Source organism: Leguminivora glycinivorella, chromosome 12 (assembly GCF_023078275.1).
Source record: "Leguminivora glycinivorella isolate SPB_JAAS2020 chromosome 12, LegGlyc_1.1, whole genome shotgun sequence".
NCBI lineage: Eukaryota > Metazoa > Arthropoda > Insecta > Lepidoptera > Tortricidae > Leguminivora > Leguminivora glycinivorella.
The window spans coordinates 18,317,290-18,338,265 of record NC_062982.1 but is presented as its reverse complement, the minus strand read 5'-3'; the positions used below and the strand labels follow the sequence as shown (position 1 = coordinate 18,338,265).

General features: G+C 39.0%; 4 protein-coding genes across 4 annotated transcripts; 1 reads left to right on the top strand and 3 right to left on the bottom strand.

Annotated features, from left to right (window-relative positions):
- Positions 1 to 3,955: 3,955 nt before the first annotated feature.
- LOC125232115 (translin-associated protein X) lies at positions 3,956 to 9,782 on the top strand. Its single transcript, XM_048137731.1, has 6 exons — positions 3,956 to 4,016; positions 4,083 to 4,317; positions 4,761 to 4,902; positions 5,746 to 5,905; positions 7,328 to 7,447; positions 8,914 to 9,782. Exons 1-6 carry the CDS (start codon positions 4,004 to 4,006, stop codon positions 9,093 to 9,095), a joined length of 852 nt encoding a protein of 283 aa, XP_047993688.1. The 5' UTR covers positions 3,956 to 4,003; the 3' UTR covers positions 9,096 to 9,782.
- Positions 9,775 to 14,899, bottom strand: LOC125232114. Its single transcript, XM_048137730.1, has 7 exons — positions 14,801 to 14,899; positions 14,210 to 14,371; positions 13,927 to 13,998; positions 13,319 to 13,687; positions 12,243 to 12,319; positions 11,643 to 11,836; positions 9,775 to 10,080 (listed from the first exon to the last, which is right to left on the bottom strand). Exons 2-7 carry the CDS (start codon positions 14,300 to 14,302, stop codon positions 9,899 to 9,901), a joined length of 987 nt encoding a protein of 328 aa, XP_047993687.1. The 5' UTR covers positions 14,303 to 14,371; positions 14,801 to 14,899; the 3' UTR covers positions 9,775 to 9,898.
- LOC125232118 (cytochrome c oxidase subunit 6B1-like) lies at positions 14,731 to 15,824 on the bottom strand. Its single transcript, XM_048137735.1, has 2 exons — positions 15,659 to 15,824; positions 14,731 to 14,999 (listed from the first exon to the last, which is right to left on the bottom strand). Exons 1-2 carry the CDS (start codon positions 15,721 to 15,723, stop codon positions 14,834 to 14,836), a joined length of 231 nt encoding a protein of 76 aa, XP_047993692.1. The 5' UTR covers positions 15,724 to 15,824; the 3' UTR covers positions 14,731 to 14,833.
- Positions 15,825 to 17,963: 2,139 nt separating this feature from the next.
- LOC125232116 (oxysterol-binding protein-related protein 11) lies at positions 17,964 to 20,742 on the bottom strand. The gene is made up of 5 exons (XM_048137732.1): positions 20,483 to 20,742; positions 20,048 to 20,209; positions 19,537 to 19,634; positions 19,065 to 19,143; positions 17,964 to 18,120 (listed from the first exon to the last, which is right to left on the bottom strand). The coding sequence occupies exons 1-5, from the start codon at positions 20,666 to 20,668 to the stop codon at positions 18,013 to 18,015; spliced, it is 633 nt and encodes a 210-aa protein (XP_047993689.1). The 5' UTR covers positions 20,669 to 20,742; the 3' UTR covers positions 17,964 to 18,012.
- Positions 20,743 to 20,976: the final 234 nt, after the last annotated feature.

The window sequence follows — 20,976 nt, the reverse complement described above, 5'->3', positions numbered from 1 at the left end:
CGTAGTATCTCTAATAAAAAACATGAATTACTCTTCTTGGTCAACAAATTCAACCCTATAATTTTAGCCATATCAGAAATATGGCTCAAAGACAACTCAACTTTTAAAATCCCAAGTTTCTGTTCTCTAATGGACTGTCGCGCAGATGGCCGAGCTGGATGCGCCTTGTTCATTAGAGACCATATTCCTTTCCAGAAAATTCCTTTACCTAATAATAGTCCTCTTTTTCATTCCACTTGTGCCCGCCTAGAAGGTATTACCTTTTTATCTTTATATATACCGGATCCTTCCCCTCATATTTTAAAGCTACTGAGAAAGCTAATAGAATCCCTTCCCCAGCCCGTTATGATTCTTGGAGACCTTAATATCCATCATACTTTGTGGGGATGCGATAAGAAAGACGACGGTCTAGGTGATACTTTTTTGTTAGATATCATGGACAAATGCAACTTATGCCTACTGAATACTGGTGCACCTACGCTACGTTCTCTCCCTAATCACGCAACTAGTGCAGTGGATTTATCTCTGTCATCTCCAATTCTCGCGTCTCGTATAACTTGGTCGGTCTTGGATAGTACACACGGAAGCGATCACTTCCCTATTTTATTAAGTCTTCCTCTAGGAACCACTAAAAAACCTACGGAAAATAGACCTCTATTAAAATATAATATCAACGGAGCGGATTGGGATTCGTACAAAAAAGCTCTAGAAGTTGAATCTAAGGACTTGCCTCATATCACTCTAAATTCCATAGATATTTGTTCAGATGCTCTAATCTTAGCTATAAAAACGTCTGCAGATAAGGTTTTCCCTCTTAAAAATGTAGCCAAAGGTAAATTGGCTTCCCCTCCCTGGTGGGACAAAGAGTGTACTATAGCTGTCAGGAGTAGAAAGGCAGCAGAACGGTCATATGCCTTAAATATGTCGACCGAGAATTTCAATGTTTTGACTAAGGCTATGGCAGACACAAAAACATTGCTCAGTAATAAGAAGGCTGAGGGATGGAAATCCTTTTGTTCGGCTTTAAGTCCTTCTACTCCTGATGCAATAGTATGGAACAATATACGAAAATTTAGAAAATCAGGTAACCCTAATAACTGTCCTTTTCCCACTTCTTTGCAATGGGCTGAATCTTTTCTAGATAGAATCGCTCCTCCTTATGTCCCTGGAGTCCTTGATTCTCCCATTGGACTGCTTAATAACCAATCGACTGATGCCTTGGATCAATTATTCACCATGTTGGAGCTAAAAAACGTTCTAAAAGCAGTCAAAGACTCCGCCCCGGGACTAGACGGAATTCCATATTCATTTATAGCCAAAGCAGGAGATTCATTCCTTAAATATTTCCTCGATTTGATTAACTGCATTGTACTTTCCGGCCATCCTCCCACATCGTGGAAATCCCAACTGATCATGCCCATACTTAAACCCGGTAAAGATCCTAACGACCCTCGGTCGTATCGCCCCATAGCATTATCGTCAGTTCTAACAAAGATTCTAGAGCACTTGATTAAAAACAGGTTAGAGTGGTATGTGGAAAGTCGAGATATGTTAGGAAATTCGCAGTTCGGATTTAGAAAGGGAAAAAGTACAACGGACAGTCTGGCCATTTTCACATCCGACATTCGCCTCGCATTTTCAAAAGGAGCTTCGGTAGTCGCTGTTTTCCTAGATGTCGAGGCTGCCTATGATAATGTCCAGCTCCCTATTCTCAGGGAAAAATTCCGCAAGCTGAGAATCCCGGTGAGGCTGGCCTGCCTTATAGGTAACCTCCTCTCTGAAAGACAAATCATCTTTCGGGGTAAAGATCCCCAAATTCACCCTTCACGACTGATCTGGCGCGGACTACCTCAGGGCTCTGTGTTGAGCCCCTTGTTATACAATATATACACACATGACTTAGAGGAGTGCGTCTCAGACTGCCAGGTGCTTCAGTATGCTGATGACTTGCTAGTTTATTCTTCAAATAAAGACATAAGTACAGCCTGTGCATTCATGAATAACTCCCTCATGTCTTTAAACAACTGGCTCTTCACACATGGTTTGTCTCTTTCTCCCGCCAAAAGTTGTGCAGTCATTTATAGTCGAAAATTAGTTCTGCCAAACATTAATTTAACAATCAATGAAGACAAAATCCCTGTCCGTTCTTCTCATAAATTTTTGGGGGTTATACTTGATTCAAAATTAAGTGGGTCTTTGCACTTTGAATTCCTAATTAAAAAGTGCGAACGTGGGCTTAACACTCTCAGATGTCTTTCAGGAGTTTGGTGGGGTGCTCATCCTATTTCTCTTAGACTGGTATACAATGCCACTGTACGCAGTATTTTAGATTATGGCACTCACTTATTGGTGCCTGCAAACAAAGCCGGGTTGTCTCAGTTAGATAGAATACAATCAAGAGCTTTACGAATTATCCTGGGTGCTATGAGATCTTCCCCTATCAAGGCCATGCAGGTGGAATGCGCCGAACCACCTCTTAATTTGCGCCGCCAATTTCTGGCCGACAGTTACTTATTTAGATCCCTACAATTTTCATATCATCCCATTATCCATCGCTTATATGACCTAAAAGCAGTTTCGGTCTCGAACTGCCATGATAAACTACCATGTCTTGTGAATAGTCTAGCAAAATTTCAGTCTATAAGAGACCCAGTTTTTCATTCCTCTCGGCTTCCTCTGTTTGAATTTGACTATGAGGTTATTATACACCAACCTCGTGTTATCCTAAATTTTGACATTTGTCGTGATGACCCACATGCCGATGATTACATGTCCCAGATCCTTTCCCTCGAGTGGCGTGATTGGAACACAATATACTGTGATGCGTCTAAAATGACTCCGACGGGGTGTGTAGGAGTAGGTCTTTATCACTCCCAGTATGATATTGTTCAGAAAATTAAGTGCCCTCCTGAGACATCAGTTTTTACTGGGGAATGTATTGGTGTATTGGAGAGTGTAAAATATATTTTATTGTTTAAGTTACGCAAGACTATAATTTTCTCGGATTCCCGTAGCTGTCTTCAAGCATTGCTAATGAATCCTTTCGCGGTTCGCTTCCACAATCCTATCATATACCAAATTAAGGAAAACCTTATAAGATGCAGAGAGATGGGGTTTGAGGTTGCCTTAGCTTGGATCCCAGGTCACTCGGGGGTCTCAGGAAACGAGCGGGCCGACCGGATCGCCAAGGAGGCCATAGTATGCGGTGACAAGGTCCCGTTTAGAAACTACTGTCATGATTTGGTTCCTCTGGCGGCCAGGATGCTAACCCGGGCTTGGGCTGCTGACTGGACTGCCTCCAATCGGGGTAAGTCAAAACATTATTTTCTTGTGCAACCTACTGTATCCAGAAAACCCTGGTTCTCCAAAATTTATATTGAAAAACAGTTTTGTTCTGTTATTATTAGATTGAGGCTTGGCCATTGCTGTTCCCCTGTTCACTTGAAGAAAATACATATTAGGGATTCTTCTTTATGTGAGTGTGGATTGGACGACGGAGACCTTAATCACATATTTTTTGCGTGTCCATTATATAACCATGACAGCTTTTTTGAGGATCTTTTAAAACTCAAAGTCTCTTTCCCCACTCATATTTTGGAGTTAATCCATGTTAAGGATAGGGACATCCTTATGGCCCTCACTTCTTTCTGTAAGCTTAATAACTTAAAATTTTAATTTTTATTGTTATATTACATGTTAATCCAATTTTTTTTTTGCTTTCTATTTCTTCTCAATGTCTAATATTACTAATCCAGTAGTTGTGTTTCGTTGTCATCTAACTCTAACTAACCCCACTAAATTTTAGAACTGATTAAATTTATCAAAATGGATTGATAGCTATTACTTCGAACAAAATTTATTTAATTAAAAAATCGACATGACACTGGCAAATCATTTGGAAGCCAATAAAAAAAAAAAAAAAAAAAAAAAAAAATTGGGAAAAGTTGTTGTCAAATTTACATTATTTTGGCCTTCCTAACACATATTATTAATTTTCAGTATAATGTCAGGACGAGGTAAGTATTAAGCAACATCAGGTCTACCGCCGAACCGCGCCAAGTTTCTAATTTAACTATTTTCAGGCCGAAATCGCCGTGGAAACCGCAGCCACCACCACAATCAGAGCCACACATTATCCTCCGTGGCCAAAGAGACGGCCGAGTCTCTACCGGCAGATAGTCCGGTGTTAGCACTGTTTAAAGCCACGGCGCAGAAGCTCACGGATCGTCAGGACCGCCACGAGAGGCTCGTCAAACTTTCGAGGGATATCACCATCGAGAGCAAGCGGATTATCTTTCTGCTACATTCTTCTATAACGTAAGACATTAATTAATATTTTTTAATGAAAGAACAGCATTCTGCAGTTTTTATTGTGTAAGTATTTTTCTTGTTCTATCATTTATATATTCAGAAATCATTAGATTGGAATGGAAGATTGGTAAATTTCATTTCCCACCTTGACTCAATAAATATAGTTTAGTATTTATTTAGTTCAAAAGTAGCAGTAATTTATTAAAAGTTCCTCCAATGCACTTTATCTATTTTTTTATTTTTTTTTTTAATTTATTTATTTTTTCAATTATTGCATAGAATTAACACTAACAGTTAAACCTTACATGCTAATTGGCATTATATTTCTTAATATCTAACATGCATTAAACAATAACAAGTGCAGTGAAATGATTATTTTAAATAGGTAAAGTAATTTATTCATCTAAACAACAGTCTTCAACAGTTTTATTTATTATAAACTGTTTTAGCAAAGAGTCTGCAGACAAAGTCATCCAAGAGGCTAAGGAGCGAATTCAGAAGCTGATCCAAGGGCCCCTCAAGTATATTGGTTTAGAGCTAGAGAACAGCCCCGCACATCTTCACGGGAGAGCTGTGACTGCAGGCTTTCAGGTAAAAGATATCTTATTAGAATTCACAAGATAGGCTAAGGGTTTAAACTTGACTAACTTGAGCACAGACCAGCACACCTGGCCCCGTAGCCGAATGGCATTTCTCCGACGCCAAACGAAAGCGATACGCCGCTGGCTCTGTCGCGCCAATACGCAAGCGCGATAGAGATAGATATCTACTAGCGCTTCGTTTCGTGAGCGTTTCGTGAGCGATTGTGCCATTCGGCTAGCCACCCTGTATAGAGTGCATGATAGAGCTGTGTTTGTAGGATTTCTTGTAAAGACATTTTTAGATTTTGCTTGGTGATAAATACACTGACATTTTTAGGGTTCCAACTGTATCATAAAAGGTACAGTCAACCAATTGGAACCCTAGACCACTGTAGAACTATGTCATAGTGACGTTATAAATCAGATTGTAAGAAATCTCTTACTGCTTGTCATTTTGGCATGGTTGTAGAATGTAGAGTGGCCTAGGGTTCCAACTGGTTGACTGAACAAAAGGATCCCTTACGGTGCCGCTCTGTCCGTCTGTCTGTCACATTACTAAGTATCTGGAGAACTACTTATTCTTTAATTTTAAAGCATGGCATATGCATCTGAAGTGTCCCCGCTAGGAATTATAAAAAAAAAATATTTTAAATTCTTTTAAAGCAAGTAACACATAAAACCTATGCTCCAAATATTCAAATTATAGCTTTCAAGTGAATAGACTGTAGTGTGTAGTTCCTTTTTGCCATTTTGGTTACTAAAGAATTAATGAAAATATGTAAAATACATTCAATTACCAAAAGGATGCCATTGATTCATATTTTTCATACAAAATGTTTGAACATGGTTTCAGGAGTTCATAGAGGCATGGACATTCTTCACTCTCATGGAACGGAAGGAGATCATAACTTGGAAGGACGTGCAGAGCCAACTTACATATAAGGTGGTTGATAAGGACTCAGAGGAGGAGCGGACAGTAGTCACCATGCTCACTTATAATGATTATATGCTAGGTAAATATAAAGCAAATAGAAAGTCCCAGTAAAATTAAAGATATTAATCATCATCATTGGCCTTCGAGTCTATAACAGACTATACAAGTTGTGTCACGCAAGGCGACAACGTTTTTCATGGCTGTGTAAGCCAATGCGGGAGCGACAAACACGACCACAATTCTGGCAGGTGTAGTGTACCCGTGGCGAACATGTATTGCGCTGATGACGCTTGGCGCGCTTACTTGCAAGTGAGATATTAATACAAAAGACCCAATTCAATCATACAAAAATTGTCCTCTCTAAACAGGCAGTCTATGCCAAGACTAACCTCCTTATTCATAAACGTACACTAAAGTTATCAAGCCGATAAAGTTTGTTTGTCCCTTTCTATCACACCAATACGTCGGAAAGGGACAAACGAACTTTATCAGCTTGATAATTTTAGTGAATCTTTATGAATAAGGGGATAAGTCTAGTCTTTTGGATCCAAATCTTTCTTGTCTTGGACTAAAGACAAAATTACTTCTAAATGAACTGTATAAGATATGTATAACTACCATGAGACAGTGATGTCCTCTATTTATGTAAAGAGAAAACGGAAGTCATTTGTTAGAGCCCTATGTCCCTGATGAAGGATAAAAGGATATTATCATCATCGTCAAAAAGAAAGGTAATTTTATTAACTGTTTGATCATCAAAAACGTTGTATATAAATTTTCGTGCATTGATGGAGACGCGCTAGTAACGATAATAGTGGCATTAAAACGAAAGCGCCATCTGTGTTGGTTTCTATACCTTCCTTCTTTGTTCCAGTCTAGCTTATGAAAGTTAATCTGGAGAAAAATGTAGGTATGACTGGCTTCACAAGTCAAAAATATTAACAATATATACACTTTCTGACGACTGGTCTGGCCTAGTTGGTAGTGACCCTGCCTGCTACGCCGCGGTCCCGGGTTGGAATCCCGGTAAGGGCATTTATTTGTGTGATGAGCACAGATATTTGTTCCTGAGTCATGGATGTTTTCTATGTATATAAGTATTTATATATTATACAGTATGTAAACTAACGAAAACCATTTACTGTAACCCGTAAATGTCCAGGTGATACTGAGAAACTTTTACTATGGGACCAACACCCAAAACGCGAAATAAAAATTCACTCTCCCATAGAAAATACTTACTATAAAATAAAACTACCTATGAAACTGTCAGAAGATATTTTCGTGATTTCGGGGTTGATCCCATAGTAAAAGTTTCTCAGTATCACCTGGACATTTACGGGTTACAGCATTTACTGTTGTCGTTAGTTTACATACTGTATATATCGTTGTCTGAGTACCCACAACCCAAGCCTTCTTGAGCTTACCGTGGGCCTCAGTCAATCTGTGTAAGAATGTCCTATAATATTTGTTTTATTTTTATTTTTTTTTCTGTTTTTAGGTATAGCAGATCTAACAGGAGAACTGATGAGGAAGGCCATCAACAGCATCTCCAGTGGCGACAGCGAAGATTGTTTCTATGCTTGTCAAGTCGTGCGCGATCTGTACACAGGATATTGTGGTGAGTGACAGGTTTCATTATTAATATACCTGTAAAATATGTAATTATGTATATCTATAAAATTATTAACTCAATTTATTGCTTGTCAAAAAAAAAGCACCTTAACTAGAAATAATTACAAAAAGTAATCAGTCAATACCGCTCTGCACTGCCACAGTATAATAAAGAGTACTATCGTACAGTATGGCCACTCCCGCTCCCCTCTGAAAGCGCCGCCCACCCCCTCTCGGTTACCTAACAGTTACCGCCTGTCAAAAACGCGAACAGTCGACCTGTCATATTTCACTCATACAAGCATAGTACGCGTTCACCTACACGAGCTGAGACTGTGTGCTAGGAACGCGCCACTTTCATATATTTGATCGCCAGTGTATCCCGTTGAATCGCTATGGCCAGCCTTTGCACCAGAAACGATTCGGAGCGCGGGTCTTCTCCCTTTAGTCTAAGTCGACGGCCCGCCGTCTCCACGGCATTGTTAACTTCTAAGTATATTTACTATTATCTAGCTGAGCTGCTATTACTGTAACTTTGGTACCAGACATTTAGTTTCTTCAATTTTGTAACAAGCATTTGTTAGAAAGAAGCGGTTACAATGACGTCACGCCTGACTTAATCAGGTTGCAGGTGCAAATCCTGGCTAACCAATAAGTTTTTCGGAACTTGCGTATTAGCTTTTCGGTGAAGGAAAACATCGCGAGAAAACCTACATACCTACATCTGTGAAGGAATTCAAAGGTGTATGTGAAGTGCCCCATCCCTCTGAATTGTTGCATGTAGAGTCCATCTCTTATATCGGTATCTCGCCAAATGTCCTGCCCATTTCCATTTTTGGGATAGTGCATGTTGAAGAGCATCTGTCAGAATTTTGCTCTTTGCCACAGCACAGTATAAGAGGACTATCGTACAGTATGGCGACTCCCGCTCCCCGCTGAAAGTGCCGAATCGCCGACCACCCCCGCTCGGTTACCTCACAGTTACCCCCTGTCAAAAACGCGAACAGTCGACCTGTCATATCTCACTCATACAAGCACGGTACGCGTTCGCCTACACGAGCTTTGAATGTGTGCTAGGAACGCGCCTTTTTCATATATTTGATCGCCAGTGTCCGAGATGTGCCTAAAGGCTCAATTATTTATTTTTCTCAAACATGCAATGAAATATTGTCTTTACGTTCCTTAAAATGGGCTGGGAAGTATCGCTTTTTGGGCGCAACAACTCGAGAGGACTTTAAAGGGATTTCATATTATTTTTTAGGCCTGGGCCTGCAAAGTAACTTTTTTTTATAAAATATTGTCCTTTAGAGCATTTTTTTTTATTTCATTGTATGTTTGAGAAAAGCACTATACATGCCTCGGCGTGAAAACGGATTCCCGGCCTCGTATCCCTATCCGGGTATATACCCACTTGGCCGGAAATCCTCATTTTCCCGGCCTCTGATGTAATGTACTATATTATACTCGTTCCAGGTTTATTCGGCGGCGGTCGCGAGCTCGCCCGCAAGGCGTCCACCACGCGCGCCAGCGTGGCCAAGGTGGAGGCCGCCGTCTACGCTCTTAAAGTGCGCGGCGGCGAGGCGCCTGCGCAGTTACTGCTGCCGGCGCCCGGCGAGTGGGAGAGGGAACATGAAGAAGACGAAGGGTTTTACTAGTCTAACTTGTGTTCAGTTCGGCAGTCTAGCGTGAGCTAATCCAACTTTAGACACAGCATAAGGCCAGTAACGGGTTGGTAGAGCGAGTGGAGCGGCCGCTCTAGGCTCCATAACTCCATTTCGCTCTACCCTGGTTGAGTGTTCGGGCCGGCGCTGGCCAGTAATAACACTAATGACTCTTCTTAACAAACTGACTCCGCGCGGTATGTATGTATGCGCGCCGTGTACGTACGCAACGCATGTAAACGGGTAAGAATGAACGAGAATAAATTCTCATCCGCTTACAAGTATTGTATGTGTATACAGCGCGCATCGCATACATACGCACCGCGCGGAGTAAGTTTGTCAGAACAGTTACTTATACTGTGCTTCAGATGAAGACACATTTGCGAGGCTCTTTGTAAGTTCAGTGTTTTATATGAGGTCCCACAATAATGACGAACAACTCAATTTACATTTATTGCGATTTGCAATATTTTGTTCTACTTGCGTAGAATTTGTCTATTCCTAAGAAAATCAGTGTTTTTCAAAATATAGCCAGAAATTTACCATCACCTTAATTGAAATGAATCTAATGCTATTTGGCAAAAGGTTATATGACTGATACTGAATTGTATTTGTACTTATTTGAAATTACGGTTTATTAAACTCTTTCAAATTAAAATAATAAAAAAACACTAAATATCACATGTTTTATTATCCATAAAAATTTAAAAAACCTATTTAAAAGTAAAATGCAATCACAAAAACATAATCCATTCCTGTCTGGCACATAATCATTAAAAAAAAGTAAGCAATCTTGTCTATGGTTCAGGAGTCCAGTCCTCACTACCATCGCTCGCGAAAGGGTCTTCTTCAGATTCTGAGCCCTCCAAGTCTTCTAACTCTAAATCTTCCTTCAGCGGAGGTTTTCTTTCCCGCTTGGCTCTTAGCAAGCGATCACTGCGGTATTCTTGGCTGCTGTCAGAATCTGAGTCAGACGTATCTAAAATGAAAAAAAAAAATTAGGTTTTTTTGATGTGTTCCTGTTATCCCTCACCCCTCACTAGTGACATAGGGCTCTTAGAAGAATCTTCCACTTTTCACGATCCTGGGCGACTACTTCCAAATAATTCCAGCCTAGTCCACTTGCGCCAGCCTCCTTCTCCACTGACCGCTTCCACGTGATACAAGGCCGTCCCGACCGTCTACTGCCAGGTGTTTGCCAGCAGAGACCCTGCTTGATGGTTTTTTTTAGGAATGAGGATATTTGTACTCTATGAACGCAGTAAAGCATTCTAATTAACTAAGACATAATTACTCCAGCCAGCCTAGCCAACATCGCAATCGCTTCGACAATGAAACGCTTGTGTATCTCTTGCAGTTGCGTTTCCATAGCCGCGGAATGTGAACGATTGTCCACAAAGAAGTTTATTTGGAACCCCTAGGCCCCTATCACAGGTGCAGCTTAGGGTTTGCCCAACCCTATCGACGCGGAATCGGGTCTAGCCGACCAATAATCGCTAGTTAGTATGAAGACGCTTACGCATCGTCGTCGCTAAACGCATACTGTGTCGATGGATTTGGGGAGAGTCTACTCATCCCTCCCTACATTAAATAAAAACCGGCCAAGTGCGAGTCGGACTCGCCCACCGAGGGTCCCGTACAAACTTTCTTTCAAACTACCTAGTTAAAATAATATAACTCTAATGACTTTACTAGAAGAAAAAAGTATAGGTACTAATGAGCATTATTGTGTATAGCGCCATCTCTTCGTGAATTCGCTAACTAATTTGCGCGACCTGTATACTATGTTGGTTTTTCAGGGATAATTCTTTGTAATGTTAACCGATTTAAACAGTTTTTACTTTATTGGAAAGAAGACGCTTTACGTAACATCTCGTATTAATTTGAAGTACGATATATACATTCGCAAGGGTGGGTAACATGAAAGTAAAAATATGAAAAGTTTTTTGTGAATTAAAAAAAAGTTTCCAAGATACAAACACGATTATATTTTTCCTGTAATATTTAGCATAAAACCTATGTTTCCTAAAATTTTCATAATTTATAGTTGGTAAACTTCGGAGATAAGGGGGGGGAAGGGTATTTTTTTTACATTTTCCTTCAAAATTCTTTTTTTTTCCACAACAAAAAAATTATAAAAAATAGTTTATTTACGTTCAATTTGCGCTCTTTCTAACGATATCCCACTTGATCTAGTAACTTGAAATTTACAGTTTGCCCCCCATTCATTTTGGCCATTTTCTACAATTAAAATTCATAAATTAAAAAAAATTATACTTTCTATTTTTAGAGGCTTACAATCTTCATAACTATTCCAAATTTCAAGTTGATAGCATTAGTAGTTCTCGAGATATTTAGGAATGTGACAGACGGACAGAGTCGCACCATAAGGGTTCCTGTTTGTACCTTTTTGGTACAGAACCCTAAAAAGGCGGGTAGTCTAGTCTTCCTAAACTCGCAACGCTTGTGCTAAGGTCAGGTACCACTGGCGTATTTTAAACACCTGCTTTAAACTTTACACTATAAATGAATGCCACTTACTTTGACCAGGCCGATGTTTCCTAAACCTGATATATTCTGGCGGGTGCTTGTAGTTCTTAAAGTGTTTCGCATCCCGAATTTCGCACCGAATGCCTTGTGGACATATCTTCTTCGTGCCCCAGTCGTTGTCGCGCGGGTGTGAGTACTTCGCTAGGTGCGCTTTGTGAGCTGGGTTGGGGCGAAGTGCACGCAGACTGTAAAGTTAATAAAAAAAATATATTTGAAGTGAAATTATAGCTAAGTTTTTTTTTTAATATTTAATCTACCGCTTTCCATCGGGCGGGCCGTATACCTGTTTGCCACCAACGTGGTATTAAAAAAAAACAATAAATTATTGTACTTACGTTATTATATCGCGACTGTTGCGACATGTTTCGGGTCATTTAGGAGACCCGTCTTCAGGTATATAGCCCATATAGGAGTGCTCGCGGCGGCAAGACTGTGCATGTCGCAGTCGGGATATAATAATGAGTACAACCGTTTATTGATATGAATATGTCTCACGAAAGTTTAACATCTAAGTCTTTAAACTTCACTACTCTCTCTATTAAACTAGGGAACTATTATCGACACACTCAAGTTGGTTTACTGATAGATTACCTGTAACAATTTCCTCCATATTCACAGCGTTCACGCTTTGAAGAAGGTCTACTGTTCTCGTCTCCCACAGAACCATTCTGCAACAAAACATTGCAATTAACATTAAAGAAAATAAAATAAATAAATATTGGGGACACCTTAGGGACCGGCCACATCAGAGCGTCGCATGTCTCGGGGCGCGCAACGGACGTCCGCGCCACGCCACCTGAGTGTAATTCAAAAAACGTCTCCTCAGTACATTTTGTATAGGAAGGATGTAAGACGCGCCCCAGGTGACGTGGCGGCGGCGTGGCGCGGACGTCCGTTGCGCGCCCCGAGACACGCGACGTTTAAGTGGGAACGCTGGCTAGCTTGTACTATGGGTGCTAAGCGACGATATACATACTTAAATAGATAAATACATACTTATATAGATAGAAAACATCCATGACTCAGGAACAAATATCTGTGCTTGTCACACAAATAAATCCCCTTACCGGGATTCAAACCCAGGATTGCGGCTTAGCAGGCAGGGTCACTACCGACAGCCAGACTGGTCATCACTGAATAAAAGTAGACACATACAGTTCAACGCAATATAAAAGTGGTTACTGAAAAATTTTCCATGCCATTTTATTCAGACTTTGATTAGTTGTGACTTGTGACCAAATAATTATTTAGAGCTCTAGACACCCTCATGAATTTTAAAAATTCAAGAATTTATTTTATTCCTCATCAGCAGTCATAGCTAACTCTGTTATTAATTAACACACCCCAGTCATACCTCGGACACTGGCAATCAAATATATGAAAGACGCGCGTTCCTAGCACACAGTCTAAGCTCGTGTAGGCGAGCGCGTACTATACTTGTACGAGTGAAATATGACAGGCCGACTGTTCGTGTTTTTGACAGGCGGTAACTGTGAGATAACCGAGAGGGGGTGGGCAACACTTTCAGCGGAGAGCAGGAGTGGTCATACTCTACGATAATACTCTTTATTATACTGTGCCCCAGTATAAGATAAGCATGGCGGAGGATTCTTGGCTGTGAATGTTTTAAGAGGGGTCAAAACACTTGGGGGATAAAGAAATCTTACCAATTCATCACTCTCAACCTCCTGACTAGTCTGTTCATCAGACACCTCATCCTCTGATTCCTCCTTCCTTCTCTTCTTTGTATTCCTCTTCACAGGATTCTCCCATCCTTTTCTCTTTCTCGGCTTTTCATCATCTAAAGGACTCGTAGGAACTACTGATTCTTTGGTGAACTGCAGTGAGTTGTCTGAAGTATTTACATTGATTTCCTTTAGTGCTCTTTGAATAGGTTCATTACTTTGCAACTCAAACCAAAAGGAGTTTTCTAAGAACCCAAATTGATCACCAAAGTCTAATGTTGTTTTGAAAGTTTTGTTTAATATATCTTTTTCTTTGGAACCTTTTTTAGTTAGGTAAATTTTTCGCTGTGCCTGGAATAAAAAATGAGTGCCACATTAAAAACTGAAAACATCTCTCAAACCCTTTTGTATCAAGAGTCAATGAAAGTCACCAAATAAAATGTTGTATGATGAGATTTATTCCACCTAATCTGTGTAATACCAAAAAACTAGAGATCGGGATCTGTTGAGTACTTATTTAACCTTCTTTGTGATATATTGAGACTTTGGACATAGGGGTGAACGTTCCTGGGTGGGTTCCTTTAACTTACCGATTCGATAGTAACGCTGTCCTCTTTAACGATTATGAGACCCTGATTGTAAGATAGTCGTTTGTCGTCAAACTGAAAAGATAAGATTTTTTCTTAAGTATACAATTACATTTTTTTAGTTCGTTTTGGCTAGACATATTTCGTCTGTGAAACAATTTAACACCATTATATATTTGTCATACTCCAAAAGAAGAGTAAGGACTAAAATAACTAGTAAGAATGTATGTTGAAAAGTACAGTCAAAATAAATAAATAGGTAACAAAATCTTGTTACAGAACTTACTCCAATTAATTTATCTCTACCGATTAAATACGTTCCTGCCGGAAGCTGGATTTCACTAGGCTCCTCTGTATCAATGCGCACTAGTTTATACATTTCATAAATAAATAAATAACAGCAAAAACCAATGAAAAACTTCGAAAACAATATCGATAACAAAGGCGGCTAACGAGTAACGAACAAAATTTAAGCATCGCATTTGACGTTTCTGTGCCAGGGTTACCAGTTACAAATAATGTAAATCAATCGGACTAATAGGACTCACAGACGGGCGTACCGGACCCTAACGTCAGGTTCGAATATCTTCTTAGTAGTTTGTGGGTTCGAGCCTTGTTCGACCGAATGAAATTAGTTCACAAGCGAAGCGAAAAAGAGATATGCTAGATGGAACAAAGATGCGGCCTGGTACGCTGATCTGAGTTTGACAGTATGGTAAAATTTATCATCATCATTATCCTATAACAGTTATGCCTACTTATTACAGTCCACTATTAGCGATTTGGCGAATAATTCAAACAATTAACATTTAAAACAATTTTGAATTTCATTTCATTATTAGTTACAAAAATTTAAATTAATGACGACAGTTCTAACACTAGGTACACGTTAGAGGTGTATATAGAAGCACTATATGCGTCCCGGGAACGCCCCCTTCTCCCGCAATTCATCGAAGTGTTCGATCCAGAAGTTGGGGCATATGGTCTCAAAGTAGCGCTTGAAGATCTTGCAGTCGTCCACGTCACCGAGCAACCGCTTGCAGCGGTAGTAGTCGCAGTAGTTCATGTAGCATGCACTGAAATATTTAGTTACCTAATAATTTCTTACGATTACGAGCTACATTTTGAAACCTTAGCCTGGATACATTATGCTAGTCACTAATAGCATGAAAGCATGTTACCTATATTTAGATCGTCCTACTGCTGTATTAAACAGTTAATGAGCGGGCTTGTTCGCAACCAGGAAGTCTCAAATATATGAACGTTACATTGCTATGTATAAGAGTCAACCCGCTTGCTCAGTGCTCACCAGAGCTATGTCAGCAATGTGCTCGACTGCTCGTAGACCGATAGAAGCCGATAGCAAAGAACTTATCAATTCGTTGTAGGTTCTCTGAATCCGTCTTAAGCAACATAATTCAAGAATTGGCGCAACTTTACAAAAGGCAGAAAGATGATACTAGGCTACCGTACTATATGTACCAATTATAGGTACCTACAGTACCAACATCTGTTACTCTGCTACAGAGAAATAATTGAGGAGTGTGGTTTCAAAAGGGTTTATTTATTTCGCGACTCTACTTCTGATACAGACCCTAGGTGCATCTCATAAGCCACACTGTCAAACCAGTGCTGAAATATAAATAAATCCTTTTGAAAAGACACTCCTCAATTTATCATGGATACATGAAAAATTTGCTACAAAATATAAACAAAGCAAATCTGAAGCACTCACTTTGTCTGATTCTGGTTGGGAAACCTGGGATCGAAGCGAAGAGTCCTGAATTCTTGGTCACACATTTTACGTTTTGAGATTTAAACACTGTTAGAATGATGATGGTAGGAAATTTTGTAATTTAGATTTTAAAGATGGAAAATACTATTGCAAAACTGACATTGCATGAAGACTTGATTTCATGATTTGAAATGTTTGAAAGAACAAATGAAGTTTATTAAAATTATTAAAACTATAGACTATACAATGACAAAACGAATAAAACTCTTCGGTAATTAGGACAAAGGTTTAATAAAAATATTTTCATAAAATTAATAATTTACAAAAGAGACCATTAAATAATATCAGACGTCGATATACCTGAAATTTATAAACAATAACATTATATAACTGAGTAAATATATAAAAATCTTCGACCGAAATGTAGGAACTTAGTCTAAAATGTATCTTTTTTACGACGTTGTCCTTTCGTAAACACTTAAACAGTCATGAATCTGGCTAAAACATTTCGCACGTTTCATTATTTCTTATTAATAGATATCAATGGTATAATTTTATCGTTTCGGCAGCACAACAATATTAACTTAATGGAGCTGCTCTCTGCATAGTGAAGGTTTTTATAGTTTTATAATGTATTAAAACTAAAATTAATTTCGTTTATACAATTTTACCTACCTAAGGGAATGTGATAGAACATTTAATTTTCAAGTTATACACACCTACAGTACAGTCAGCTACAAACAGCTAACACTTCTAAGCCAACGATTTTCATTTACATTCAATACACGTTGGCAGAACTATTTCAACACCTACAAGGTAGAACAACACAATACCAAAACCGTTTTTATTATGTTGTCTAGCAACATGCTCTATGTTAAAGTACATAAATAGGTATATAAAAATAATTAAGAGACAAGAAGTTGACAGTTTGGATAGTTCACTTGTCTCTGACAAAAATAAGGGCCCATTTACACAGTGCGAGAACAACTGGCATGCGAGTTTTACCTCACATACATATAATCACGCCTGTATTCCTATTACATTACACTGAAAAGTCCGCAATATATGTAACAACAATCACATGCGATGCGAGTTTGCGCGCTTTGTAAATGGGCCCTAATACTGTTTCAAGGTCCACATTAAATCGGTACTCCCGATATAAGATTCAGAGATCGGGCGAATTTGCCAGTCAGAATTTAATTTAGATTGTAGTAGTGATATCGCGTCCATGAGACTCGAGGACTATGGCTCCGCGAGTTCCATCTCAATATGCCAGCCAAAATAACCTTGACACTATCCAATCAGGGCTAAAATTTGACCAACATGTCATGAAACTGGTAGGAAACCTCTTCAGTCCATTAAATTTGCCAGCCAAATAACATCTTTGACTCTATTTAGAGCATAGAGGAACAAGCACGGGAAGAGTTGCAACTCCATACATCAGTAAATGCAAGTTATTTGTAGTGACATCTAGCGTCACAATATGTGGGTTAAATTGTGGCGTAGGCGAGAGGCTGGTAACCTGTCACTGCAATGTCACAGTTTCGTTTTCTTTCAACCCCTTATTTGCCAAGAGTGGCACTGAAGCTTTCGCTGTTTCATGTGTTCTGCCTACCCCTTTATGGGATACAGGCGTGATTGTATGTATGTATGTATGTATGTTATATTATTAATTACTGTCTAATTAAACGAAAAAAAATAGTACCATATTTTATTACGACTTAAAAACCCGCAAAAAAATTATTTAAAGTTTACTTTTACGTGATCAGGCAAAAACAACATCAGCCATATTAATCTATAGAATATCTATGACATGACGTCAGTATACTTAGAAAAAAATATTTCACATTATCACACTCGTCAACGACTATGAATTTTAATACAATAGAGGTTGCTTCTATGGAGATCAGATTACTACCTCTAATTTCCATAGTTGATCTGAATTATGTGACGTCACTCCATTGGCCAACACCGTTTTCGGAGTCCATAATTTAAAAAAATCATACACACATCTTTAATTAAAAATACGCAGTCATCACGCACTTTTAATGCCCGCAAGCTATAAATATTGATTTCTTAAGTCAAATACTACAGAAAACAATAACTTGATGTGCTAAATTCGATACGAGTCTAGTAGCCTATACTATTGTAATATTAGCTAAAAATTGTTGAGCATTAGACTTTTTGTTCGTCGCGACATCTATTGACAAGTAGCAGTCCTGATAATTTACGGTAGTTTACGCGTGAATGGCGCTAGATGTCACTACCTTGCATTTACAACTCTTCCCTTTACAACTTTCCCCTCTATGATTTAGAGCACAATTTGGATTGACTGAAACAGTTGAGAGCTGATATTAATGATCATTGTCGTTCTTGAGGCCCGTAGTGGTGGCGTACTGTTGCTGCCGGTGAAGCATGCCGAGGCACTGGAGTAGGCACTGCATGCTTGCCGCTGACGTGGCCTGCATAAAAAAAGAATAAATAGTATTAGCAATGAGATGATGACAAGCACAAGCACACTATCGGCACATCTCGGACACTGGCGATTAAATATATGAAAGAGGCGCGTTCCTAGCACACATTCTAAGCTCGTGTAGGTGAACGCGTACCATGCCTGTATGAGTGAGATATGACAGGTCGACTGTCCGCGTTTTTGACAAGCGGTAACAGTAAGGTAACCGAGAGGGGGTGGGTGTCGTTTTCAGTGGGGAGCGGAAGTGGCCATACTGTACGATAGTACTCTTTATTATACTGTGCTATCGGGAAACGTGCAAACGGGCGGTGCAGATTCTGTCTAGAGTCTGAAGAAACGCCCCTGCATATCCTGGCAGAGTGCCCCTCTCTAATGCGTATACGTAACATGATTCTGGGCAGCTATTAGATACACCCAGAGGATGTGAGGTATCTCGACCTCAAAAAGATACTACAGATCTTCGAATTTGTAGGACTTGATCGAGAGTTGTAGTAGGTGGCGATCACAATAGATCAGAAATGATCGCAGTGATACATAAGGCGCTATGAAGCCTTACATAGCCCCTAACCAAGAAGAAGAAGAAGAATTAGCAATGAGATAGTGGCAGAAAATTATTACAATTACTAAATATTTCTGGGAACATTTTCGACATACAAATTTTCACTTAGCAAGTTCCCTTTCTGTTTATTGATGATTGGTAATGCTGCAATGTTCTCAAGTGTTGATGACTGTTTCATTTAGTTTTTACGTCACTCAAGTATTTCTCCATTTTAAAACTCGATTCTATTGCATGTTATAAACATAATTCAGGTTAGAATACGAGTAAATAAGTTGAAAATTACTGCCTCAATGGCCTCTGGATTGATCCAGACGCCATTGAGGCAGGCAGGATTCAAAGTCAAATTTCATTAAGTTACACCAGCACTTACTGACCTTTAGTAGTAATAGATCTGGGTCTGTGTGAGGGAAAGGAGAGTCTGAAGATTCAATACACCGAGCAAGGGATGCATCACTGAAAAAAAAAAAATAGGTTTATAATATTAATAAGTTTAGAAAAAAGAAAGTAACTAGGGATTGAACACATCATATTATTCTGCAGCTTAGCCAACAGAAGGTTTAGTAGCATTTTATTAGCTCTTTTATTTTATAAGTATCAGGTGACTTGTCTGCTCGTTTGCCTCCTATCCCATTAAAAAAAAAAGTTTTGAATTACAATACAATACTCTTTATTGCACACCTCACATAGTTTACAAGTAATGCATAATAAACAAAAACAAATTAAACAGAGGTAACAACAGGCAGTCTTATCGCTTAAGAGTGATCTCTTCGAGACAATCTTTGGGTACTACTTAATACTAATTACTTGTTGAATAAGAACAGGTACAATATCTGTTAGATGTTTTACCTTAATTCTGTTTGCTGTAGTTGCTGTCGCGCAGATGCCATAGCACCATGCACAGCAAGCTGCTCACGCGGCTGCAGTGGCGGGTTCGCGCCCATCGCCTAGAACAAAGTGTAGGTGCTAGAGGTTTTCTTTTAATTTACTTAGTACTAATGATTCATGGCATTCTTTTGATAAAAAATTAGTAAGAACTTGTTCTTACCAATTGAAGAGCAGTGACTATGAAACAATAACTAGATAATTCAACCTTCACACCTTCAACTAGTACATATGATATTACATCAGCTAAAAATTTACTTGAAAGTTTAGTACCAAATCAATTACATATTTAATTTTTTTCAGTGAACAGTTTCAAAAACAAACTCGATAAAAATTTAAAACTAAAATATAAACAGTAAAAAACAGCTGCTAGTGTATTAAATAATATAATATATAATATAATATAATAATATTGATACTACTAATACGCATTCAGTACATAATAAAATATTAAACAGTTAAAATGTGTAAGTACCTTGGTATGTATCTCTGCAATAGCCCGCAGTCCATCCACCCACTCTTGTCTCGCCCTAGCGTCTGTGGCACGCAATTTGAGCATATCTCCTGAGGCGCAGTTTAGTGTGAATGTGCGTGAATCTTCGTCACTCGGACAAACCACAGCCGCCGCCAAATGTGCCTGTAGATTACAATGTTTTTTTTTTTTTACTTTTTATGGCTGAGCTGGCTCTGGCAGTAAATAGACTCAGTAAACTTTTATAAATTTAACATAAAATAGACCCTGAATCACTACTAACGTCAGATGTATGGTGGCTAGTTCAATTTGAAATTTAATTCCATTAAAAAATAATTAGCAACTTTAGAAACCAAAATACATTACAGTCATAAAACTAGCTAGATATTACTGTATCTGTAAACATCTACAGCAAGGTATAAACTATTAATATCATACCTCTCCTCTAGCAGGCTGCCCTGGTTGTACGGTGTCTCCGGGTCCATCGAACAAATAGTACGAAAGTACTCCTGTCTCGGGGTCCACAGCGAACCAGCGCTGCTGCCAGCCCTTCACCACATTCGTATACTTGTACAGCTGCCCCGATAACGGCCGGTGAGACCCAAGTCCTCCGCCCTTCATCATTTTGTTGAATACGAACTACGATACAGTCGCTAAAATTATTTACATCGACTGTGACTGCTGCTGGTGTTTGACAATTGGATTTTGCGTTTTGTTGTCAAATGTAAGAACGAGTTTTTAATTTTATTTTAATATAAAATACACCTGATTAACTAATAAACTGCTGAAGCTTATTTTTATACCTTCATAATAAAAAACACAAGGCTATCAATTGATTCAACATAAGAGTTTCAGTATTTTAGTAGTTCAGTACCATTTCAGTACATATCCTTTGAGAACTAAACGTTTTTTGACACCTGTCATCAAGAGTA